Here is a 26,646-nt window from a genome sequence, read left to right as displayed (position 1 = left end):
AGCCTTCAGTTTTCAGGCCCCTCTTCTGTGGAACCAGCTTCCAGTTTGGATTCGGGAGACAGACACTATCTGTACTTTTAAGATTAGGCTTAAAACTTTCCTTTTTGCTAAAGCATATAGTTAGGGCTGGACCAGGTGACCCTGAATCCTCCCTTAGTTATGCTGCAATAGATGTAGGCTGCTGGGGGATTCCCATGATCCATTGAGTTTTTCCTTTCCAGTCACCTTTCTCACTCACTATGTATTAATAGACCTCTCTGCATTGAATCATATCTGTTATTAACCTCTGTCTCTCTTCCACAGCGTGTCTTTATCCTGTCTTCCTTCTCTCACCCCAACCGGTCGCAGCAGATGGCCCCGCCCCTCCCTGAGCCTGGTTCTGCTGGAGGTTTCTTCCTGTTAAAAGGGAGTTTTTCCTTCCCACTGTCGTCATAGTGCTGCTCATAGGGGGTCATATGATTGTAGTTTTTTTTCTATGTATCTACTGTACAATATAAAGCGCCTTGAGGCGACTGCTGTTGTGATTTGGTGCTGTATAAATAAAATTGAATTGAATTGAAGAATTTTATAATGAACTATTTACAGGTGTATACAGACGGGTCGAAAGATCCCAAACCTGAAGCAACAAGTGTAGCAGTGGTAATTCTGCAGTTAAGGCTCAAGATTGCAAAAACAACATCAAATCTTCTGAGTATATATGCAGTTGAGTTATATGTCACACTGTTGGCTTTAGAATGGGTGGAAGACAGCAGAATTTCAAAAGTAATAATATGTAGTGATTCATTGTCAGCATTGAAAGTAAATTTGTATGACGTCCTTTTGCTCATCATAGAGTGTCTGAAGAAAATAAACATATAGTGATAATGTGGACTCCAGCTCATAGAGGTATTGTGGGTAATGAAAGAGCAGATTGGCTAAAGCAGCTGTTAAAAAAGTAGACATAGATGTGCAGATACCATTGTTGAAATCTGAGGGAAAAGAATAGTTTGGCCACAAAGTAAGAACTTCTGGAGAATGGCATGGGATAATGGAACAAAAGGGAGACATGGGGTACAAAACACAATAGAAGTTAAGAGGAGTAGTGGGTTAAATAGGCAGCAGGAGAATACAAACAGGTCATTGCTTTCTGAATGGTTCTCTTTTTATGATGGGGAAACATCCGACTGGGTTATGTGATGGTGTAATGCTGTGGAGACGGTTGAACATGTGGTTATTAGTTGAAGTATAGAAGTCAAAGGAGAGTGTTGAGGGTGGGAACTGGTGGTGAAATGAAACTTACGTTTGGAAAAAGTGGTTAATCAGTTAAGTCCTGATGAGGTGAAAGGAGTGGTTTTTCATTTTTGAGAAATACTGATCTTATCAAGAGGATCTGAGGATCTGGAAGAGAAGTAAGAGTAAAAGCCAGGAGATGGCAGTAGTGCAACATCTTTGGATGCAAGCTGCTGTTAAAAATGACAGAAGAAGAAGTTTGCTTGATCGTTCCTCAGCTCGTCTGTGTGAAGCTGAGTGTAAAGAGGCTCCTGCTGTTAGAGAAACACTCTGACTGTTTCACAGAGTCAGACATGTTCAGACTCAATCTCAGTCAGAAACTCAGCATCACATTGATGAAGCTGCAGATTAATTGAGGTTAATTTCTGATTCATTTCTTTGCTGCCAGCTGAAATTTAAATGTAATTTAAAAGAAGGATTGAAGGTTATTGAACCCAAAGATTTCACATGAACGTGTATGAATTGTATGATATGTCTCTTCTATTTTTCTATGATCATATTTTGATGTTGATTGTGATTGGTTTCATTTGTTTCTTCGTTGGTTGTAGTGTTTTAATGTTTAGATTGTCTTTTGTTCCATGTTGTAATTGTGTATAAAGTTTGATTTGAATGACAGTTACACTCAAATGCTTTCAGTGTTGCTGTGTTGAGTGTTTGCATGTTTAATGTTTGTATGGAAGACACAGAAAGACATGTGACTAAAGAAATCTGTGCTAGAGGGACTTTTTAAATAAATAGTAGAAAACGAAACAGATGTTGAATTCTTTAGAGAATTTTCTAAAAATCTTTTTCTTTCTAAACAGAAATGTTTGACATGGAAGCTGTTTCTACAGGATCCTGATGGACACTCAGAGGTTTAGAAAATGTTCTCATTAGTTGTTTACAGCAGAATATCAACCGATGTGAACCAAAACTACAGAAATGCACAAGTGGTGTGTGAGACTAGAAATGATAGAATCAGTGCTGCTGATTTCATTACTCTGAACTTTTAAAGGCAGGTTTTGTATCTGAGAGCAGGGACACTTGCTGTGTTCAGTGACTGTAAGTTCAGGCTACCCTTGATTTAGTTGCTAGATGTTTTTAAACTGTGTTTATTTTATAAGGCTCATTAAAAGCCATCTGAACTAGAGATGGACCGAGCCGATGTTGCATATCGGTATCAGTCCGATACTGACCTAAATTACTGGATCGGATATAAGTAATAAATAAAGATGTAATCCGATCTACTAAATATCACAAAAGCTCCTCAGAAAACTTGCGACATGGCGTAACCCAACACATGACCACATAGGAGCAGTATGTGAGCTGCTGACATCAGCTCACCTGTTGCAGTATGTGACCTTCTCTTAGTGTCATTAGTCTTTTATGCAGCTCCACCAGCTCATCCAGGTAAACCTGAAAAGCACACAGCAAACATGGCTGTCATGATGTAGCAGTGGCTGATGGTAACAAACCCCAAGACATAACAACACTTTCTATATTTCAGAATATTTACTAGTCTACTCCACATTACACGCACTGTTTCTAAAAACCAAAGACACTCGTTCTCACCTTATCACACTCCATGCTTTTGTCTTGCTTGCTCTGCTTGGTGGGACTTTTTACTTCCACTATCTGACAGACAGAAGAGCAAAGAGTCACCCAGGGTCACGCACACACCTGGATACTGTGGCTTTCAATCATGCTGCTCTAAGACATAAGCCAGTATATTACTGATATGATTACCTGGTTATTAGTAGACTTTAATAAGGGCGGGGCCTCACTGCACGACAGCGGGGAATGGGAGGAGCTGTCACTTCTGCTGCCATCACTTAAACTAATCCTAAGTGTGAAGTCACAAAGAATAAAGACATTAAAACTGTTGTCTCAGCTGTTAGCTAAAAACCGCTAACAATGAAAAATCCCCCATCTGAGAGAGTGGGGACGAAGGACGGTCTTTAACAGGAAGATGACTCTCGCAGAATCAGTGTCAGGGAGGGGCCTGCTAGATCAGGGGTGTCCAACTCCAGGCCTCGAGGGCCGGTGTCCTGCAGGTTTTAGATCTCACCCTGGGTCAACACACCTGAATCACATGATTAGTTCATTACCAGCCTCTGGAGAGCATCAAGACATCATGAGGAGGTCATTTATCCATTTGAATCAGCTGTGTTGGATCAAGGACACATCTAAAACCTGCAGGACACCGGCCATCGAGGCCTGGAATTGCCCACCCCTGGCATAGATGATAGAAAACCGGTCAACTGTTGGAGACGGAGACGATCTGGTTAAGTTATGCTTTTTGGCCAAGGTTGACGGCACGCCTCCACCAACAGGATGGTGGAGAGAGTTGGAAAGAGCTTACATGAAATACTTGAAAAGTTAGTAAAAGGCACGTTGAAAGAACCTTTAGAAACTGTCACAAGCAATTTTAACCAAGATTTAAATAGCGGCTCTTCATCATTTTACAGGTTTGTTGTTAAAGGCTGGCTCTACTGCACAAACATGTGAGATACAAAGTAGCCCTCATAATAGCAATATCCTGGTTAGAAGGAATTCATTACCAATGTCTGCACACAGCTCTATGAAACTAAACTAGTGTGCGGTTCAGCCATTCGAAAAGCTGCCCTCGGGTTACTAACCTGTGCTGGTGGTGTGTGAGGTGTGCTGCTCGATCCGTGTCTGAATCCACGTCGTCGTTGTCGTCCTCTGAATCGTCGTCGTCGTCCGAGTGCAGATCCTGCATCACTGACTGCAGCGGGCCAAGCACTGAGTGGAACAGTTCAATAAAGCCTCAGTCATTGCAGTTTAAACCTCAGGAATACAAGCAGAAAGCTGCAGATTGTGACGTTGGTACTGTAAAGCTCAGCAAATGTGGTGATCTGACTTTCAAAGGGAACATGCACACATCTCGAACTCTACATAGCTGACTTACAGCTCTGGTTTTCAATTGTTCTCATTGCTCAGGAAAACAACATGATTCTTTCATGTTCTTCAATCTCAAAATGATTTCGCAGCCTCTCTTACGACGTCTTCAACTTTCTGAACCGACTCAAAGTAAAAGTTTATAAACCAGGGCTGTGCCCGTTTGTTTACAGGCTCAAAGTGATACTTTAAGAAGATTTGTGGTAATAATGTTTCTGATCATTTACACAAAAAGATATTTTCTGCAGCATTTCTAAGTTTGATTAAATGAAGGGCATCCCATGATTGCTTCCAATGAGCTACTGTCACTGATGACACAGCGCCGTTTGCAGCAGCGTGAAAGTGGCACGGCACTGCAACACAGAATAAGTCAAATGTAGTACAGAAACAGGGTTGGTGTTAGTCGTAGTTTGGCCTGGAAACTTTTGTTAAACAGTAACTAAAGTAACTTAACCTTGTGACTCTTTAGGAACCTGCACAATATTTTCACAATAAAACTGAAGACTCTCTTCTACCTGGGATGTTGGGTCATGCGTTGAGCTTTTTAACCTGCTGCTTTGGTCTTGCACCATGTACTGTATCAGTAACTTTCATCCACTGTTTGCTCTTCCTGTCACATGACGTCCTTCAGCCACACTTGGTGGAGTCATTTGTTTACATTTGGGTCACATGACACCAGCAGCTAATATCTCCCCACACACAGCCTGACTGTAGCGCACAGTTTTTTCACCTGAAGGGCTGAAACAGGTTCTTGCATATGTTGCAGAGCACTGTGATTGTTGGAGGTTCCTGAAGTTGCTCCACTGCAGACTGACACATGTGGCTCTCACTCCCAGACATGCCCAGGCTTGTCTCTTAATTACATGCACTAGGGACCATAACCACCTGGTGTTGCTATAGCAATGATATCTCAGTACGACAGTTTTGTATCACGTAAGAATTTGTACCAGTATGATTGCAGACAATATGATATACACAGACTCTGGTCCACCCACTTCCAACAATGGGCAATAGCTGAGCCCTGGCTGAGGAGAGGCATGGTCCGAGCTACTAGTAAGCTAACATAAACGAACCAACCCAGTGACATCACATGCTGATGTCGGTAAACGTGTTATATAAACTTAAACTTTAAGCACTTACTTCTTAAATCGAGCTGCACAGACAGCGTTACCTTTGAGAGCAGGGCTCAGTGGTGTAAATTAGCCTTCATACATGTAGCGTTTCATGTCCACTTTAATGATAACAGCTAATTATCTCAAATCGTGAGCATGTTAAATTCCCACCAAGCAGGTTAACGATTATGGTAACTGTGTAACACTTCAGTTTTCTTTACATTGGAGTTTTGCTGAGTGCTGTGCATTGTTGTGAATGTCAGCTACATGTGTCGTAGTGAGGAAAGAGGTTGTGTGTCTGCCTGTGTGCAGGGGTGCTGCGTGTCAGCTGGAGGCGGTGAAACAACACTGTTCAATATCGATCCTGCTGCTAAGGAGCGTTTAATCCAAACAGTGTAGCAACCTTATGACAACCATACCACAGTCTCTACAGGGCACACAATAAGTGTTAGGCTACCACTGTGTACTTGGTGTTACGCTTGCATGACAACAGACTGTTGGACGCATCATTTTGCTTTCTTTGATTTCTACCAGTGAGTGTGATAAGTTTATGTCAGCTGGACCTAAAGTGATGTTAAAAACACTGTTTAAGCTTCACACTGCCAGACTGAATACTTCCACCTGTGTAACATAACAGTTGGACTCACTATAGTCTCGTCACATCCTGACATCACCCCAGCCCTGTCCTCTGTGCATCGTGGAAAGTGACGATGGGAAAACATTCAGACACTTTGTGCTCACGTTAGTTTTCCTCTCCCAGATTCTCCCAACAAGCAGCTGAAGATCTATTAGGATAATTGTTGTTATCACAGTTAATATTCCAGATTTATCTGATTACATCTCAACACCCCACCACCCACCCCCCTTTGTCCTGTGCTGTTGTTGATTTGTTGAAAAGAAAAGTCATTAAAAAGTGAATTCAATTCTTCTACGGTGCTGCTGAGCACACGCATGTGTGCGAGGCGGCTGTTTGCTGGTTTGCTGAATGGCACTGAACACATGTGCCTGCACAGTTTAAATCATTTGCTCAGGATTATGTTTAATTTCACGTGGCACTCGTGATATAAATCTAATCACGAAAACAAACAAATCAAAGCGGTGCAGTTTATTGGTTACATCGCTTTGACTGCACGAAGTGTCACGTATGATGTTAGTGTCACTAACAAACAGCACAAACTAAACTTTGTAACTTGTGTGCACGGTCCAAGTCGGTTACCTTGTCGTTTGTGGGGTGTGGGAGCAAAGCTTGAACTGGAGCTGGAACCCGCTGGACTGGGCTGCTCAGACTGGGAGGAAGAAGAGAAACAGGCAGCGATTTTCAACAAATACAAACATAAAACAAACGAGGCTGCAGAGAGCACTGGATGTCTTTTTCCAACTAATGTCAGAACTATCTGTCCTGACATTAGTTGGAGAAAGAAGAGCTCCAACAGGAGCCTGGTTTCATAGTGCCATCCATCGTCTGTTGGGTCGGCAAAGCATCAAGAGAAAATTAGATTTCTGTGTAAATGTTCAAGGTTGAAGCAGTACCTTTTATAACAGCACACACAGTTCACATGAAACAGTGTGTGCTGACATTTCCATACAGTCCTTCCCTTCATGTCCATGTTTGTGTTTGACACGTCTGTAGTTTGGATTCATAAAAGCCAAAAATGAAAATCGTTCTTTTAAACCCTTTCTTGAAGCAGCATCTGCCCACAGGCAGCAGAGGCTCACACAGCCCAGAGTGAGGATGTTTGACTCTTTCAGATTGACTGAGATGTGGACTTAAACAATGACAGTGCACGTTTAAACGTGTTTCAATGTACATGCACAGATACATAAGGAAACCTTCACAGTGCAAAACATGGTGAGGAGAAACGTGAGAGAAAGAGCGCACAGCTGCTCTGCTGGTTTACAGGCTTCTTCAAAGTGTCATAAATCTGACCGGCACTCCTGTTTACGGCTTTTGTTCTCCTTTACTCCAAGTAAGCAAACCCAATCACATCAAGAGACAATAAACCGACAGCACATCCAGGAAACTGTCTGACGGTCTAGTTTAGAAACCACGGGGAACAAAGTGGGAAAAGTTGATGCCTGCAGCCGCTCTCACATCCACAGCTCGCAGCGCTCTGCCTCAGCTCTGCTCCTCACGCTCGAACCATCCGATTCATCTGCTCTGGATTTCCTCTGATTAGTTCCCAACAATGGGTTCAGCTACGGTTCCCCCGCTGCTCTGCACAGCGAGCAACCCGCTCGCTCCTCCACGCGTCCACTGTCACAGATCAATATCCCATCTGTGATCTGTTCAGCCTACAATAATGAATCCCGCTAACCTGCAAAGCTAATGACAACAGATGGCTGGCACTCATTTCAGTTTGAAAATAAGAGTGAGAGGATTGTCCACAGCAGCAGACGACATCACTCTCATGAAGAGCAAACAAATCTGGGATGTGATTAAAACAGCTGAATGTAGAAAAACACTGCACAGACTCAGGATAACATGAATACTGTCATTCAAAATAAAGATATTATTTTTATCATGTTTGAATTTTTAGACACTCTTACATAATTAAATGTTCTTCGTGCTGTGTGATGGTGATGAGTGGACACTTAAATCAAATAGATGATAAACTTTCTTTTACTAAATTTATCTGTCACCAGAACGTCACCAGTGTGACATCGTCAGCATCCTGAGACACCAGCATCTCTGTGGGGTCCTGACCATCCAGCACAAAGCGCCTCGACGATGCGGCGCCATGGAAATAAAACTGATTGGTTTTAAACAGACGTGTGCTGGTCGGAGGCCACACCCAGTTTCCCTTCCTTCATGTCATCACCTCGTCCGCGTTTCCTTCTCTGCCGTTTTTATCCGAGCACTCGCTCCCAAACTCTGAGATCAAAGATGAAGCAATGGGAGTGCTGGGCTGTGTCGCCTCAGGCCCACCAGGGTTGCTAGCCTGGGCACAATCAAATGCCTGGAATTTGTCAGCCCACATGCTTTTTACAACCAGTAGCAGCAGCAGCCCCCACCCCAAAGCTACTTCCATGACAAAAACACAGGTTTCGGTGCCACTCTGTGAGAACTCCTTTGACTAACCACGCGGCAGAGAACGATGCATGAAAGAGCTGCACTTCATACAATCACTGACAACAGAAATAAAAACTGCTGCAGAAAGAAATGCTGTGAAGCACAAACACGCAGCCATTTGATTCTTTCAAAGCTAAAAGAATTAAAGAGGAGCTGTGCTATTTACGGCCCTCGTTTCTCCTCAGGTGCCGTAAAACCATAAATCTTTCTCGTCTGTGATTTGGCTTTAAAACTTCTTTATGGGGAGGCTCTCTGCAAACCAGCGTGGGCATGGCAACAAGGTCAAATGTCAGCCTGTTCATGAGGCTGCAGCATTTTCCTAATTTGGCTCACGGGTTTGAAGAAGACGCAGACACTCTGTTAGACACTCGACATCATCATCAGCTGTTTGCTCCCAAACCAATCAATGAGCAGACGAACGCACCAGAACTTCCACCAGGTTTACTGGTGGAAGTTACCAGTAGATGAGCTCATTCCCAGCTGTAACGACAGTAAAGCGTCACGTTTACTCACATCCGATCTGGCAGACTGGTCCTCCATATCAGAGTCATTAGCGTCGACCAGGTCCTGGAATGGCGGCAGCGTGGACACGCTCCTGAGGTCTGCATCCTCGCTTTCTGCTCGTAGCTTACTGCTGTGCAGCTGCGATCTGTCTCTCAGTAGTTTCTTATCCAAACACGGACCGTCCAACTCTGAAATCTGCATTTCCGAGGAATTCACAAACCCCTTTTTGCATCTTTTGGTCCCGTGATCGTCACCTTCGAGGCCGGACAAGCGCTTGTTTAACCTCGACGCATGAGTTATCCCCTCAGTCCTACGCTCCTTAGACAAAGACTTGGGCTGCTTGAAGCCCATCTTAGGATTGATCTCTCTAAGTGGCTGGTTCTCTTTGGGTTTCCTGGAAGATTCTTTGGGGGCTTTTCCGGGTTCCCAGCCCGAGTCCCTGAAGGCACTTTTGGGGTCTTTTAAATCTTTTGGGGTCTTGTCTATATGGTCCTTAAATGGCTTGTGGAGTTTGGAGATGCTGCTGTTGTCAGAGCTGGTGGTTGTGGCCATGATGAGGAAAGTGTTTCCTGTAGAGCCATCCTGCAGATTGAAACAAACACAGGAGATCAGATAGTAGCGTCGGATATTTAAGTAGCTGGAGATGAAAAGTGACATCAAGCAAAACAATAACAGAAGAGAAAGAAAGACTGAAGCTACACGGGAAAAACACGTAAAGCTCAGAGTGTTCAGGCACAAGGCAAAGGGAAGCTCCTCGCGCTGTCAGGGCGCTAATGAGACCATACCGCTGTCAGCTGATACAGTATCGAACACGCCACCGATTTTACAAGCAAAGATGTTTTTAAAGGTGCCGTGGACATGAAACCCACTCAGTCCACACATGCAAGGACATCATACACGTGCACATATTAAGTTATGCATAGTAATGAAAAACAATGCAGGGAAAAGTGCTGAACACACTAACTGAAACTTGTACAAAAACCTTTATTGATAGTACAGCTTCAAGACGCCTCCTTTATGAAGGAAGCAGTCACACTGCTCAGGTGTGGTTTCGTCCCAGTCTGTGGGATCATAATCTGAACAGGTGATTGGCTCTAATCCTGTCCCTCACGCTGATGTTGAAACCAAAGCTGATTGGGCGAAACAAAAACACAAAGTGTGGAACAGATCAGCTGATTCTGTTTGCTAATGTGTTGCTAATATCTTTCTACATTTTCTTAGTTTAAACCAAGTTTTTCTGAGTAAATATGAGTTCTAAATCAGTGCATTCTGTTTTTATTTACATTTCACGCAGTGTCCCAATATTGGCTGACAAACACTGCAATGATCAACTGTACAGCGAAACACTGATGCTGTATTACTGTAAAACACTAAATATCTGTTTCTTTGTCCACAAACATCCACACGGGTAAATCTTCGGCCCCTGACATTCTGATGTACGTCAGATATTATAAAGTGGATCCAAACAATCTCAGAAAAATGAGGGACGTTCCTGGCCACTCATTTCTAAGCCGACTAAACGAGGAAAGCCAAACGGCTGCTGTGAAACTAAGAAACACTGCAACACACTGTGGGTTCAGTTTGAGGGCTGTATAATGGACAAACACTGTAAATGCTGCTCAGCTGTGTGGCGTCTCACATCGTGCATGATGAACACGTTATCCTCCAACACCAGACTAAACCCAGAACAGAAACAGGTAACCTGATGGTAACCCTCAGCTGCATCAGAGGCTCCAAACTAACCTGCTGAGGTTGGTTTTAACAGCAGTTGTTCTGGTTTCATGTTCCAGCTATAAAAACATGATTTTGATATCAAGCCATCTTAATTTTAAACTTACCACATACACTGATGTACTCATGCATATACACACAACGGACGATGACATCTTTGCTGCTGAGGAATTATTTTCCCTTTTTCCAATTTTCAAAGTGTTTAAAAAAATGTTTAAAACGTTAAAAAGAAAATATTTCAAACATTAAAGCACAACATTGGTTACTAGTAACCAAAATAACACAGGTGGCATAAAAACACTGATTTGAACATTTGTGACCCACCTGTGGAAGACTGTAGGGTCCAGTCTCTCATCTAAAGGTTAAATATGATGTGAAGATAACTTTCTACTAAAGATGTTCATGCACTATTAAATATGACAAAACGAATACACTGTGGCACATTGTGCTGTGCATTATTAATGATGCACATTGATGCAATTCATAGAAACCATAAATGATCATCCATTTCCTCTGACGGGTCGTTGCATTAAAATAAATATATCAATAATGACTTTGGTTTGCAGAGCGCCTCACATGAAACCCAAGGACGTGCTAGAAACAGTATAAATGAAAATATAGTGAAGAAGCCCACAGCTCCCTCACAACAACCGCCTTCTTCAGTTTATCCAAGGAAACATAGAGACATTCCCAAGCCAGCCGAGAAGCAACCTCTCCTGGGACCGCCTCCCAGAAGGCCACGCCCTGAACACCTCACCCCGGCGACAGCTGACTCAAATGGTAAATGGCCTGTATTTATATAGCGCTGTACAGTATATCCTATAATAACAGATACAGAGAAAACTCTTATCCACATACAACACCATCTCAGTTCTGTTCACCACAGCTCAATTATACACATTATGACATAATCATTTTGCCTAGCAACAAGCTTTTAGCATATATAAACTTTACCACCATAATATTATTTATTGATTGATTTTTTTTACTTTTTTAATTAAGTATATCAACTAACAATATTGTAGTTTTAGTGATTCATCTAAAACAAAATAAATAAATTAGTACCAAACACCGGTGCACCCTGGGAGAGGCTCCAGGCCCCGACAGGCCAAAGCGTTTAGTGCAGTACAAGCAGGAATCACCCTGAGGTTTAAAAAACATATTTCATGCTTGTGCTACAACTTTTTTGCAGCAGCTGGTCTTTGCTGCAAAACGAGCGACCTTTGTAGCAGCGGTGCTATAAGCTAACAAGGTAAAGAGCAGAGACACTGACCTTGGACGCAGTAAAGCCTTTGCTTTTCTTTGTGTCAGAGCTGTTGGGAAGTGTTGCCAGCTTGAGGTGGGAGCCAAACAGGGAGGTTGAGCCCTCCTGCATTATCATCACCTGCCAAAGGAAAATCAGCAGCTTAAATGAGCAGAGTTCTTTGCTTTCAGTAAATGTAGAGTGTTCAGTCTCTACCAGGACAGCTGATAATGAATCAGTCATTTACTGAGTAATATCACTGTGTTTGTAGAGTCAAGTACCAGAAAAGAGGACATCAGTAAAGAATGTTCAGCTTTACTGTCAAGCAGCTTGTGTGAGCACTTTGTACATATTTGTTCTATATTACATCGATTTCATCCCAGTCATCCCAGTGACATCAGTGCCTCACATGCACATGTAACTGACTTGGCTCAAACCCATTCCCATAAAAAAAACTGCATCAAAAACAATCAAAGAAAGAACAACAAAGGATTACTGGCTGCACTCGAGGTTCACCTGAAGCACAACAAGTGAGCACCGCTCCAACTGCAACTCCAATCCCCAAACGTTTGATCGAATGCTTATATAGGTCATCATGTGCTACCACATGCCCCTCTTCATGAAACGCCTCACGTGGTCTGAAATCTTACTCAAGAACAGAACCCGATTCCTGCCTAGCCTAAACATTTAGCTAATTACGGCTAATCATGAAGTGGACCTGCTGTCATCTTAGGTCGCAGTGCAGGGGCGGGGCCGGTGTCCTGCAGGTTACAGAGCGCAACCTGGGTCAACACACCTGAATCACATGACTAGCTCATTACCAGGCCTCTGGAGAACTTCAGGACATGTTGAGGAGGTAAATAAACTGGATTAAAATGAAGTCAGTGCACATGAAAGTCCCAGTGAGGGAATTGAAAAGCTTAGCAAAGGATGGCAAGTTAAAGATGTGTTTATTGAACTCATTATAAACACTTTATCAACATTTTAACAACATAAACCGTTGTTCCACGATTTCTGGCACAGCTTTAAAAAGAAACACATACTTTATGTTTAGCAACAGCGTTTGATTTTCGTACTGCACATTATAGCAAACATGTCCACTTTGGTCCTGTCCATACACAACCACAGGTTTGTGACTTTGTAAAGCTCAACTGTGCTGCTCTGTTATTTTTGGCAAACTCCAGGAAGACAGTCGCACTATGTTAACGTAGATGTAAACGCTCCAGACAAGAAAACAACCAAAACCTCTGCTGGTGTGGAGCAGCAGGGCCGTACATACACTGCCCCGTGAACGCCGTGTTTCCATGACTGCAGGCGTCTTATGTGGATCTGACAGTCGTTCAAGTGCACAATTTAGTAACGGGACACATTTGAAACAACTGGTTTTGACTGAAATCCCTTACATTAAAGTGCTACAACAAAGTTCAACATCTGCAGCAACAATAGCTGCTACATTGTGTCATTGCTGAGGTGGTAACAGTAACAGGGAGGAGGAGTCATGAGCTACAAGCCTGTTAGAAATCTTACCTTTGAGTCTTCTGAACTTCTTTTGTGAGGATTTCGTTGCTGTGAAGGACAACAGAAGAACAGGGTGACAATCTTGGTAAACAGAAAAATACAAACTATTCATTACTATTCATATCTCACATATGCAGGGTAAACTAGTTCAGCCATTGACTGTCCAGACTGACTGTAGCACTTCAGCCCACTGTGGGGCCAATCAGAGGCTCCAGACATGTCAAATAAAGTGAATCACTACTGAAGTGCAGTTTTAAAACCCTCACATTTACTGAGGAACGTAAACTTATGTCATTGCTGTAAAGACTATACACATATACTCCACACATACTACATCCATGATATAAAGCGACAGCCCAGGATGGACCTGGTCTGTCACGCCCTCGTGCCTACCCCTCCAGCTTTCAGTAACTTCCTACGAAACTCCTCTGTTGGATTGTTGAAGGTGAGCTTCTCACAGCGGAGGTGATTGACGGGCGGGTGACCTTCCAGGTGGAGGAACAAGTCATAATCAAAGCGAACTTTCTTCGGTTCTTCCTACGGAGAAGTGGAAGGAAAACCACGAAAGGGACAAACAATAAAAACCCGTCATGCAGCACGTTACCCACATCATGCTGTTTTTGACTGCATCATTTAATTAGATTCAATTCAATTTTATTTACACAGCATCAAATCACAGCAAAAGTCACCTGAAGGTGCTTTATATTGGACAGTAGATACAGAGAAAAATCCAACAATCACATGACCCCCTATGAGCAGCACTTTGGCGACAGTGGGAAGGAAAAACTCCCTTTTAACAGGAGGGGCGGGGCCATCTGCTGTGACCGGACTACATTATTCAGATCCCAAACACCCTCTGAAGCCTGAACCATGAAATAACAGACAGAATTTTTTTTTTTAATTAATTAATTAAAATTTAAATTTCATATAAACCCTTCATTTTGATTGAATTTGCTACATCTGGCAAAAATGTGTTGTGCAATTTATTTACTTTCTTCAGGGGAAAATAAATAAATCACACTGATTATGTACAAGAACTGTATTTGTTAAATATGATACACGAGGCACTAAGTAAGTACCACAGTAACACAGCAAACTCAAGTCCTGATTGTAAACGACTAATTAAAAAAAATAAGTTGAGAAATTTAAGGCAGCTTTCAAATGAACATCCATGTTTTTGCTGGGTTAAGATCAACTTTGATTTTTTGCTTTTGGACTTAGTTTCATTATTTTTACTGGCTTTTTTAGTTTGAATCACCATTTGATGAAATGATGACAGTTTGGGTTGAGACGACCTTTGCTCAGGAGTCAGCATCTGTTAGATGTGTTCGAAAGGCTCTCTGCTAGAAAACGTCAAAGAAAATAGAGCCAGTGGAACCAGTAACAAGCTAAAACTCTGGAACAAATGCTGCTTCTGAATTTTGCACCAATAACCAATAATGGAGCTCTTCCAGCACCTTTCTCTCCACTGGATGTGCCAGTTCATGGCTCTGACCCAGTATCTGTGTGGGGTCGTTTAATTTAAATCTCTGCATTCATGACCTACGTTACCAGGTGTCGTCACCCAAAGAGAGAACCAGTCCATCTAGCCTTTACCCTCACATGGCAAAGGTGGCATCGCCTTTAGGCCCAGCTGTGTGTGTGACCTGCTGCTTTGTTAGAGTTGCACACACACCTCTGAGTATTGGTAGGCCAGTTTTTTCTCTTTTCCAGCAAAAACACTTTCAAGAGAGCACAACTGAATCACGCGTACACTCCTTCAGTAACGTCGCTGCAGAAGCTTCCACATAATACATAAAATGTTGCAACAGCTTGAAAAGACGTGACTCTTGATAGAAAAATGAAAACAGCTCTGAATGGACACATTTGACAATCAGCCTCTCCAAAGCTGCAGTTCAGGAACGACCTGGTGCAAACCCGACACATGTTCAGAGCATACACAAAAACCCCTTCATGGTTTAGAGGTTCAGGGTCTTACAACAATAGTGCATTACCCACAGACACAAACCCTGGCAGCTGAGTGCTGCTTGTTAAATGTACCTTGTTTCTGAAATAAACTTCGATGGGCAAGATGAAGCCTGCGTATCCAGATTCCTCCACTTTGTACGGTGGATCCTTGCACACTGAAAGAGAAAACTGCTGTTAGACTTCAGCACCAGGAGGCTGACAGTTCACAAAGCTTGCTTTAAATTCATGCAGTTACATGAAATGCAGAGCAGCGCTGAGTGTGCTGCAGCCATCTGGTTGGGTTGCTGGGAGACGGCCGCTCTGACAAACACAAAAAACCCAACCATTACATAAATCACATCCCCTCCACACCTGAACCAGGTGACAGGACTGTATTAAGACTGTTGCTTCATTTATTGTGTCATTAAACACACTAATCCTGCAGCTGTGTTCTCATGAGACCTCATTAACTCAATTTCTGCAGCCTACTCTGATGCATCGATACAGAGAGCGGGCGTCCATTAGAGCCAAAGCCTTAAACACACACGACAAGGCCAAGACGTCCACGCATGCTCGTAGAGGAGCACACGGATCACAGCGGATCCCTCCTGAGTCACAAACTGTACCAATGCAGGAAATGTACTAATTAAGTTACGTGTGCTTATTGAACAAAGGAAGCTTTGCTTAATTCTCAAATATTGTCCGTTTGACACATCACAGCATGCAGCTACGATGGTGATGCGTGTGAATGTGTAGAAATGCTGTACGGATGGATGAGAGTAGAGAAGGACGACATCTTTCTCACATCGTCCCTCTGCTGCCTCCAACATCTTCGTTCCTGAAAATCACATCTTTTCAAATTATTGTTGTTAATAAGTTACAAACTATTTTACTTACTGGTCACGGATCTAATCCAGTAGTCTAGAACTATATCTGTCCATGTATTCATGCTATGACAGCAGTGGCACCTCTCAGTGTCCTTGTATACACAGCTATGTGCTCAGTTTGAAAATCCTACATGTGCTCAGGTTTCAGTGGTTTAGGTTGAAAAAGCAGCCATGACCTGATGGAGCACATAATGGTTGTTGTGAAACGTTAGCTTCATGCTTTTCAGGATTTTTTTTCCTTCCACACTTTTAAATCTGCAGCTGTTTGACAAAATTAAATGTCACAGCCTTTGTTACCCTCAAAATGAACCAGGATCCTTATTTTAGGACAGATGTGTCATAGACACTAGGCTTGTAACAATACTACAGTTTCAGTTTTAATACCAATACCCAGAAAAATAGCATGGTGAAGAGTATAACTGCATCCTACACCAACAGAAGTAATGGTGAACAAGTTCTATCTTGAAAATGTCAAGTTGTTACCTTTCAACTAATTCTTTCAAATATAAAGTTGATTTAAATAAAATCAATCCTGGTGGCCTGCAGCGCTCCCCCTCAGCCAAAGACACGAATTTAAAAATCAGAGCTGATTTTCAGAGATGTTGTCCTCCAACCACGAGGTCAGCGGGATTCAAACTCATCTGAGATTTTCAGCAGATACACCTCTGGTATCAAGTTGAAAATCTTAGGTGACCTCCTCCTTGAGTTATCACATTCACAAGACTTTACAAATCCTTGATCCCCGACCTTGACGCTGAGCTCTTTAGAAGAGCACCTATGGCATGAACTTCCCAACCCTACATCCCCTCATTCTTGATGTATCACATCTGGACAAAGTGTGGTATTAGCTGTGTTGAAATGAAGAAGACAGAAAACAGAGTGCTTACTGTGAACGCTCACACCGCTCACTGCCTGGATTTCCAAACTGACCTTTCAGGCAGCTCTTTACATCCTGGTAATTGCTAATAGTTAAACAGCAATGCTGACATTTATGATATTTATGATAATTTCTTAATACTTTAATACTAGTGAAATGCAAGCTTCACTGATCTCTGGAGATTCCTCTGAAAGGACTGTTCGGTGTTAAAGACAGCTGTTAGCTGCATGCCTGACTTACTGCAGCAGTGCCATGTGAAAACAGCACTGTTTGTATTGATGTTCTTGCAAATATGTACCATTGGAGTCAGTGATTAACATCTGAGTGCCTATTTTTTGACAGCCCTAATAGAGACATTGCTTATGTTTGGAGAACGCAGGGACTGATGTAGACCCCAAAAACACGTCCCCACAGTGAAACGAGGGCGTGGGAGTATTAGGCTGTGGGTATGCTTCAGTCCATCTGGAACTGGAAATCTTGTCAAGGTGGAAGGAATTATCAAGAAAGACACACATGTGATAGTTTGGAAAGAAAAGATCAAGCAGCCAAACCTGGATCTAAGTAATCGCTTTGTCACATTTTCCTTTGTCTGAAAACGCCTGCGTCTCATCTGTTTGTGGGTTTATATTGGTGCTAATGTAGGACCCTTACATTCATACATCCCTGTAAAGAGGCACTTTGACGTTCAATCACTGTTGCTCTACTAGAGACAGTGCTATTAAAACTGTTCCAAAGTACTGACTAAGCCAATCTCAAAGAGCAAGGGCCGACCAAAGCTGCACATCAGCATGAAGCTATGGTCCAGCAGGCAACAGTTGCTCCTGTTCTCGGATGAACGCTACAAAAAGCTGAGCAAAAGCATTCTTCTTATGTCATGGTGAATCTGATTAGTGCTTATTTATGCACAGACAACACTAATTCATCATGATATTCACCGCAGGTGATGAAGAGTGTCTGTGGTTGACTGAGCAGAGCACCCAACAACAACCCTGCACTCCACCACTCTACACGACCTCTCCTGACTCTACATCACACTAATCAGGTAACAGCAAGACCCTTCGACAAAATGAGGTCAACATTAAGCTCCTGAGCAGCAAGAGCAGAGCAGGGATGAACACACACGCTAAAGTTTGTGTTGGAGGTCAGTTAGGCCGTACGGGTGGAGAGCCTCAGCAAGTTAAAGGTTAGCATCCTCCTCGCTGCTCGTCGTACCTCTCCCACCCCGCTAGCACACATGCTAATGCAGGTCACATACAGAAGCAGGCTGCATACACACTATGTCACATATGTCAGCCTGTTAAGATACACACACCTCCACAGAAACGCACTGAAAGAAACTCCTGATCAAAGGTCTGAGACTAACAGCACACACAGCAGGGTGAAACTTCCACACCTCACCTATAAAACCACCACAGAAGTGTTGGATGCTCAGTGAGCTCCGGGGTGGCAAACTTTAATTCTTGCAAAAGGTTGATCAATTTCCTATTATTTGATCTGATTTTATTAGCGTCAACATCATCAACATGTTTGATGAAGAGCAAACATGATGCAGACGATGTAGGACAACTCGAACATGCCTGAGAAGGACCGTTTACGAAGTTTGGATGAACCTTCAGAGTCGTAAACTGAAATCACAGCAGAGAACACTCAGATCTGATTTATGACAACATCTGCATATCATAATAATGATAACGAAAGTAGCTCCTCAGACGTGTAACTGATGAGTCCGATGAAGAAGGAAGTAATAATGGAGCACATTATGATTCTTTACGTCCAATAAAAGCTGCCAAACCAGTGTTAGAACGAATCTAACATTACGAGAACCATCGAGAAAAAGTGAACAGCAGAAAGAGACAGCAGGTTGGTCACATCAGCTCCAGTCGGTGCTGCTCCTCGATATTAATGTTTTCCATGGGGGGGGAATAAAGGATATGCAGGGTGTGATTGAGGTGAGTGATCTGCTGCACCCTCAAACGAAGCAGCCACAAGAAGAAGAAGAAGACGAAGAAGACGAAGAAGAAGAGTGGTTTATTTGTACAGCACCAACGCGCAGTCGATTTAATGTGCTTCATATTTTAGGGTAAAGATCCAACAGACAATCTACGCACGTGGAAACCAAACTACACCACCATCAGAGGTGGGCTTCAGGTGTGCACCAGTACTTCCTGAAACTATTGGCCTCCTGTTACCTCACGAGGTAAGACATGCTGCACTACATCTGCTTACTAGCTATCATGTACTGGATATAACGTCCCAGTATGGAGAGTATGGCTACAACAATGACTTATTATTCAGACTTATGGATATATTCATGTCAAAAAGGTTAACAAGTAATAATAAATGAATGCATAGGCTTTCACAGGTTTCAGGCCCTAATAAAACTCCACCAGCAGGCCACGAGTCTCAGAGCGAGTCCTGACTCAGGCCTCGGAGCTTTGTTGTGGGGAGGGACTGTAAAGAAAGACAAATGTTTTATGGTAAGGCCAACTGAGAGGAGTGAAAGAGCTTTCAACAGACACCCCAAATAAATCAAGCTTCAATAAACCACTTCCTCAAACTTCCTTTCATTGATTGAACCGAGGAAGAGTTGGCATTTACAGCCCAGTTCCTGTTCCTTGGAGGTGGCCGCCTTGTTTATCGGCACCTCCTCCTAACCCCATGCTTTCTTGTAAACAACAGCAGCCAGCCTGGAGCTTTCTTTGTGTTTCACCTTCATGAGTAGGAAGCATTTTTGAGGAATCAAGGAACAATACCGGCAAAATCCCGAAGCCCTTCAGTTTCTCAGAGCTTATTTATTTTTCCTCCACGTTACAAACTACACGTTTCACGCAGTTTTCAGGGAGATGAACCATTTTTTTTATCTTCCAACTTTCCATAAAAGTGACAATTCTCTGAAATATCAAACACCTCTGAAGAGATTCCCTCCATCTGTAGATTAAACGGCACTACAGAATCCAAATGAGGTGCTTAAGCAGCACGAGCCTCTGCTGCCAAAAAGAGCACCGCCTTCGCTGCTTCCTAACAACGTCTTTACCTCCATTTGTTCAGACAGCTTTGCCATTTGGCTGTCACCATGGAAACACCTCCATGCTGGCCTGCTAACTAAACAGCAGCAATGATGAAGCGCAACGGCGGCTTTACTCGCCGACTCGGGGAGCTTCTCCGAGCTACACACCCAATCGTTTGGAGAGTGAGAAGAAGTTAGACATGCGCCATCTTTTGGCGTTCTCGCTCTGACTCCCTTCGATGTTTGGATTGATAAGAAAACACTGATGTGCTGACATATGAAGAAGACTATATTGAGAGCACTTAGGATCTGAGATCTTATCAGTGGACCTAGTTTGGTTTGGTATTGCTACACAAGCCAATAAAGACCAGCTGACAACTGTAAACAACAGCAGAGCTACAGGACTGATGTTCAGCACCTTCTACATTTTTTGGCGTCCCGACAGACCCCAGATATGTCCAGGTGGACATACAAAGCTTATATTTCATTTGACAAGCCAAGTGAAATGGAGACATGTTAAAAGGACGTCCACGTCCATTTAGTCCCCCCCACCTCCAAACCCTCTGGTTTCCAAGGCTACAGTTTATAACCATCTGTAGTAAATACTGCTGCAAAGGTTATCGTATAAATCAGCACACGACCTGCTGCCATTAAAGCAAACTGTTAGTCCTCACTTCAGTTTGTAATTTTAATATCTGCTCGTGACGTCTTTAAATGTCTCCGTTTTATTTCAGTGTGTAGGTGGAGCTTGTGTGGCTGTTTCAGTTAAACTGGAAAGGAACCATGTCAAGAAAAACAGCTGAGCTCAGATCTTTGTGCGAAGCACACAACGTCCAGGTGCAACAACATGTGCTGGTGACTGATCTCTTAGTTGATTAAACAAGGAAAACATTAGACTAACCAACTAGTGTAAAACTAGGAAATACTCAGGTATAAAGTTCAGTTTGAGAACAGTTTAAATGAAAATGTCAAAAATGAATTATAGGCCAGTCAGTGAGCCATCGGGGGGCAGATTAAACTGGAGCAGCAGATCCTGGAAGTCATGTAAGCTGTGAGGCAAGGCCTCCTTGGACTGGACTTGTTTGTCCAACACGCCCCACAGATGCTCGACTGAACTGATATCTGTGGAATCTGAAGCCCAACTCAACACCTTAGACTTGTCCCAGTTGTTCCAGTTTGTGCTACTCAAAGAAGGCACCTTCTCCCACTTCTCCATCATCCTGTCCTGATGCTCAGGTGTCCACTGGTGACCCTTTTGGCAGTAGACGGGGGTCAGCGTGGACATCCTTACTGCTGTGCAGCTCCATGTGCAACAAACTGCGACACGCTGTGTGTTCTGACACGTTTCTATCAGAACCAGCATCAACCTTTTCACCAGTGTGAGCTTCAGTAAGTCACCTGTTGGACTGGCACACACAGGTCAGTCTTTGCACCCCACTGGTTTACTAACACTAACCCTACCTTCATTAGATCACTTTTGATAGATACTGACCAGTGCAGCCTGGGAACATCCCATAGGAGCTGAAGGTTTAGAGATGCAGTAACACAATCTTAAACCCTTATGCTTGCTCATGTTTCCTGCTATTAAAGAGAAAACCTTCACATGCTCCCTGATCTATGCCACTCACCAACAGGTGCATTGATGAAGAGATGACCAGCACCATCACCTCACCCGTCAGTGGTGGATTTCCATATTACCACACTAAGCCTTCTTTTCCACAGTGGCTCTAGTGTGTAGGGCTGTGTCAGCTGGGTGCCGTGTTTCATTAACAGTTAATCTTGTACTTGTACTCCTCTAAAAACTCAACTGTGTGTCACTCCAAGCAGATGATGTCTGCCACTGCTGAACAGGTTGTCAGGATACTACAATTTCAAACTCAGTACTGACACCACAGGGTCGATTCTGACCCCCTCCTGCAACAACACGTGGTGAAGAAGTTGTACCTTCAAAACATTAACTTGTTCATTTTTCAACAAATTTTCCCAGTTATATGTTAGCTTTAACAAAATAACTATTGAAGCTTAAAGGTTTTATTTATTTTACATAATTTCATTACAGATTATTGCGGTAAAATATATTTCAGGATCTACTAATGAACAATGGGCGCAAACAAACAACGCTTTACCATCTACATGACTGAATTATTGTAGAAGAAGAACATAATTAAAATGAGTTTGAATTGGGGTCGGGCGACTGGATGAATATTTCGACTATCGCCGATAGGCTGAGCATACTCAGCCGGATGGTGGACACGTGCATGCTCATGTTAGTCGAGTTTGAGTACTTTGCTCGTACTACACTGATTACATTGCTCTGCAATCAAAAAGTCTGTGGACGCACGAATTTATCGCCCATCGCCGATTATTGGACTGATGATTGTCGGTTGGAAAATTTTTACATATCGCCCAACTTTAGTCTGAATAAAGTCTCTCATTTGTTTCCTAAAATAAAAATAATGATTAAAAAATTTAGACAAAGTACGTGTTATGTATTTAGGATGAGTACAGGATAAGATAACAAAGTTAAATACATTTAGAAGACTATATATTACTTATACTTATATTATATAAGATTATATCATACAGTTTTGGTTTGATTACAGACCAATTTTTCTAATAATTTCATTATTATTATTATGATCATCATTATTAGTAGTAGTAGTAGTAGTAGTAGTAGTAGTAGTATCTGTGTGGCCACCAGTATTGTTTTAGATCAGGGGTGTCAAACATAAGGCCCGGGGACCAGGATCGGTCTAGCAAAGACTTCAGTCTGACCCACTGGACAGCTGTAAACACTGTGAAGGCGTAAACTTGGCATTTTTCTCTACATTTTACAGCTTTTTCCGATAGATAAAGGGCACTGATACTACACTAACATAATAAAACAACAGAGAAACAGTTAAATCTGATAACTGTGTAAATTAAAAATGTCCAGTTTTAGATTTATAGGTCAGTAAGTGAGCTACCAGAACTTTACTAATTTATCTGAGACATTTTCTTAGAATTTAATTCCAAAGAGTCACGCTGACAGATTTCTTTCTTTATCATGTAGAAAAGTTGAGACGTCCTGTTTTCCTTATTTTAAGATACCTCGGAGTCTAACTTCTTTGCACTGACACAAAGGGGAGTTTCACTGATCTGGCCCAGGATAAAGGTGGGCTGTATGAGCTAAATAAGTTCAACATTACTGATCGTCCTTACTGTCTGTGGAGCTATGTGATGAACACTGGGTGGACAGTCTGAAGGTTAACTGTGGGCTTCTCCAAGGTTAGTTGTTTACACTGGTTTGTACTGGTCTGGGAAACGTTTGGAAATTCATAAATGAATGTATGACACACTAAACTATTTATACTTAAATAAAGTTTTGTATGTAGTAATATTATTGTGTCTATTACAGCTACTACTAATGTTATACTAATTACTACTGCTGCTATAAATAAAAAAGATGCATGTAGACACAGACTTCACCTGATTATATGATTATTGTCATCATTGTTATTACTGTATTATAATAAGCCGAAGCACCAGCCTGCACCTCTTCACTCACTAATTTGTGTTGTCTGTTGTTATTTATGTGATTATTGGTGTCAAAACATGAAAAGTGAAACGACACCAGGACGTAACATTACACAGACAACAAGACAGAAAGGACTTTAAGTGAGAACCTGACTCTGCAAACGCTGCACTACAGGTGTGAAATAAATGCACGCACATGAAGAAACAACACACATTAAAAGTATACATATATACACACACACACACATATATATATACATATATGTGTGTGTGTGTGTGTGTGTGTGTGTGTGTGTGTGTGTGTGTGTGTGTGTGTGTGTGTGTGTGTGTGTGTGTGTGTGTGTGATCAATTACAGATGTGAAGCCCTTAACCTCCACCCCTCCACACAAAGCACCAGGGCAGCTCTCCTCACCTCGCTTTGGTTTCGGGAAGCTTTCGTGCAGATGAAAAACCACTTTCTCCACAAAGTGCTGGATGTTGCTGTGCTCTGGTCCTCGCACAAACACCATCCAGTCGTGGGTGAACCCTTCCACCGTGGGTTTCTTTCTGACCTGGGCACGATGACCAAGTTCCAGTTTCACCTGTACAGCACCCTGCAAAGCACAAAGACGCAGGGTTAGCGTTACTAAAGACGGGTCACGGGTCCATGTTTCATGCAGGTGTTTGTTCCTGAAACACTGCAGTCTGCTGCTGTCCAACAACGTCTGTTTCCTCTCAGCTGAAGCAACAGGTACACGCTTACACACGACGAGCTTCAACCTTCGTGTGTCCTGCGCTTTGTTTCCTGAGCTAACGTTACACAACTGTTAAACCGTAACATCGTAAGAATAAAGAGCAAACTTCTCAACAAAGTTGGCATGTCTGCGTTACCGGCCCAGCGACTCCTCTCACTGACTACAGCCGCTCTCCAACACTCTATCGGCGCATTAGCCAAAACGTTTTGGGGGTTTCTCCCGAAAGATTTTCCTCTGTCTGTCTCTGAGGGGAATTTAACATCTCTATTATTTCATGTGGTAGCGGCGCGCTAAGTAGCAGTACAGCCCGAAAACCCTTGTTGCAGAAAAACCCACGGACCCCTCCGGTGTGCCATAAATGTCCACGCGTATAGTGTTTAAACCCGAGCCGGGAACAGCAAAGCACCGTGAGCAGCTACTTACCGAGCTGGCCATAGCTGAGGCCGAGCCTTCCTGTTATTTCATGGAGACTTCGTTTTATATTAAATGAGAGGTGAGTGCAGTTTGCCTATGACGGCCGACATGGTTTCTTAGGGACTCAACTCAGACCCAAGACTTTGAAAGGTTCGCCGGCTGTAAAGCGTCTGTAATGACGTGGACAGTATCCGCTTGGGGCTTTTCAAAGTAAAACACTTGCGGTAAAGATGCACTCCAGGTCCCCACATACCTAACATTCTCCTTATATATATTTCTTTAGATTTGTCTTTCTTTTGTTTTGTCTTTCAGACCATCTCCACGTGTGTTTATTTGAAAAGTTTCAGGTTTCTTAACTACTTTTCGACTTTGTTGTTAGCATATATACACACAGCTGTTTATAATCCTGGCGTGTATGATTTTAACCTGTATATGCATGACCCAGAATGAATCATTTTAATTAGTAAATTACTTTTTTTTTATACCGTTGCCAGCAATCCAGCTGCACAGACATTTACTTCCAACATTAAGCTGTTAATGCAGCTCCAAAGACTTCTCCACTCTGCCAGGATTAAAACTAAGCTATGCTTCTCTAATTTTATGACTGTAGGTTCCTTTTTGTGTTTCCTGAAGCTGTCCGTGCATTCGACAAGTCTTGCCGGTATTGAAGCTCTATTTTAGTTGAATTGCATGTTTTCACTGTGCAGTATTAGTAAGGAATGTAGGAGTGCCTTCACTGGAGTCTCTGTTCTCTTACTGCGTGTCTGTGGTTCCCAGCACTGATACTGGATTGAGATTTACAGTCTATAAAGTCTTTAAAGGACTTCAGCGGCAAAGAGAATATTTTCACACACTTACTGGATGTTAAGTCTGTTTGCCATGACTTTAAACCAATTTGTTAAGAAAGTAAAATATCGTCTAGCTATTGTGATATTAATCAGAATCAGAATACTTTATTGATCCCGAGGGGAAATCATTTAATATTAATAATTAATAATTATATTAATACTCAATATTAATAGTAATTATTAATTAATAATATTTAATATTAATTATCACTACAGCGTCATTATTTATCTTTAAATTCATTTTAATGACTGCTAACTACGATGCACTTTTTCCAAAAATTATCCAGTATTTTATTTTGAGCATGAAATGCGGTCACTTCCGTTACGGTCTTTGTTACGTTCAACAAACCGGATCGCTTTAAGAGGCACAGCGCACGCGCGGCTTGGCGTACCCGCTTGAGGCCTCAGAAAGAGCACGAGATGCAAAGAACCAATAAGAGAACAACAGATCCACAGATCTCCAATCAACTATCGGCAACCTCCCGTAAGAACGCTACGTTCAGGTCCCAAAGGAAACCTGATGTTTCTGCCTTAAAACAATTAAATGTAACGTTCAAAGTCGCTCGAACTGGAGTTTAAAATGATAATCTGATTGTTCCAGGCTAACGAAAAGAAGTAATTCAGTGAACTTCAGTTTCCCCTTTTCTGTGCATATATGTTACTAAAAAGGTTTTTTACTATACTGCATAATAACGCCCAAATTTGGACAAAATAATAAGAAAGTCTATGAAAAACCCTCTTATACAAACTAGCCTTCAGTGTACTCCAGAGAAGTAGCTTAAAGTGTCATATAATAACAACAATAAATAACCATCATTATTGTATAGCACTATTTAAAACACATTTCTGAAACTCTTAACACATCACAGAGAGGTCTACATATCGCATCACACAGTATAGAAATATGTATATTCAACCATAAACTGTTACAGATCCTTCTTGCAAACATATTAACATTAAAGCAGTGGTGTGAATCATAGTCAATAGGAAATGGATAAATGGATGGAGATAGAAGGAAATCTAATCTATCTATCCATCTAATTATTACTGGTACATAGTACAGTATA

General features: G+C 42.3%; 1 protein-coding gene across 1 annotated transcript; it reads right to left on the bottom strand.

Moving 5' to 3' along the window:
* Positions 1-222: 222 nt before the first annotated feature.
* Positions 223-24,885, bottom strand: LOC146712430 (protein AF-9-like). Its single transcript, XM_085442699.1, has 13 exons — positions 24,741-24,885; positions 23,996-24,176; positions 15,389-15,471; positions 13,742-13,885; positions 13,358-13,396; positions 11,861-11,971; positions 8,866-9,438; positions 6,499-6,568; positions 3,888-4,014; positions 2,995-3,091; positions 2,821-2,883; positions 2,593-2,664; positions 223-1,377 (listed from the first exon to the last, which is right to left on the bottom strand). The coding sequence occupies exons 1-13, from the start codon at positions 24,750-24,752 to the stop codon at positions 1,360-1,362; spliced, it is 1,590 nt and encodes a 529-aa protein (XP_085298825.1). The 5' UTR covers positions 24,753-24,885; the 3' UTR covers positions 223-1,359.
* Positions 24,886-26,646: the final 1,761 nt, after the last annotated feature.

Source organism: Copadichromis virginalis, linkage group LG3 (genome assembly GCF_057382275.1).
Source record: "Copadichromis virginalis isolate Kocher_CV1m ecotype Utaka linkage group LG3, C_Virginalis_male_GT1.1, whole genome shotgun sequence".
NCBI lineage: Eukaryota > Metazoa > Chordata > Actinopteri > Cichliformes > Cichlidae > Copadichromis > Copadichromis virginalis.
Note: the sequence above shows the minus strand (reverse complement) of the source record. Positions and strands in the feature narration are given on the sequence as shown.

Coding starts and splice junctions, on each gene's coding strand:
- LOC146712430 (XM_085442699.1), bottom strand. Junction 6,569..8,865: donor ACCAGTCTGCCAGATCGGAT/GTGAGTAAACGT, acceptor TCTTCCTCCCAG/TCTGAGCAGCCCAGTCCAGC. Junction 3,092..3,887: donor CTCACACACCACCAGCACAG/GTTAGTAACCCG, acceptor CTTCACACTTAG/GATTAGTTTAAGTGATGGCA.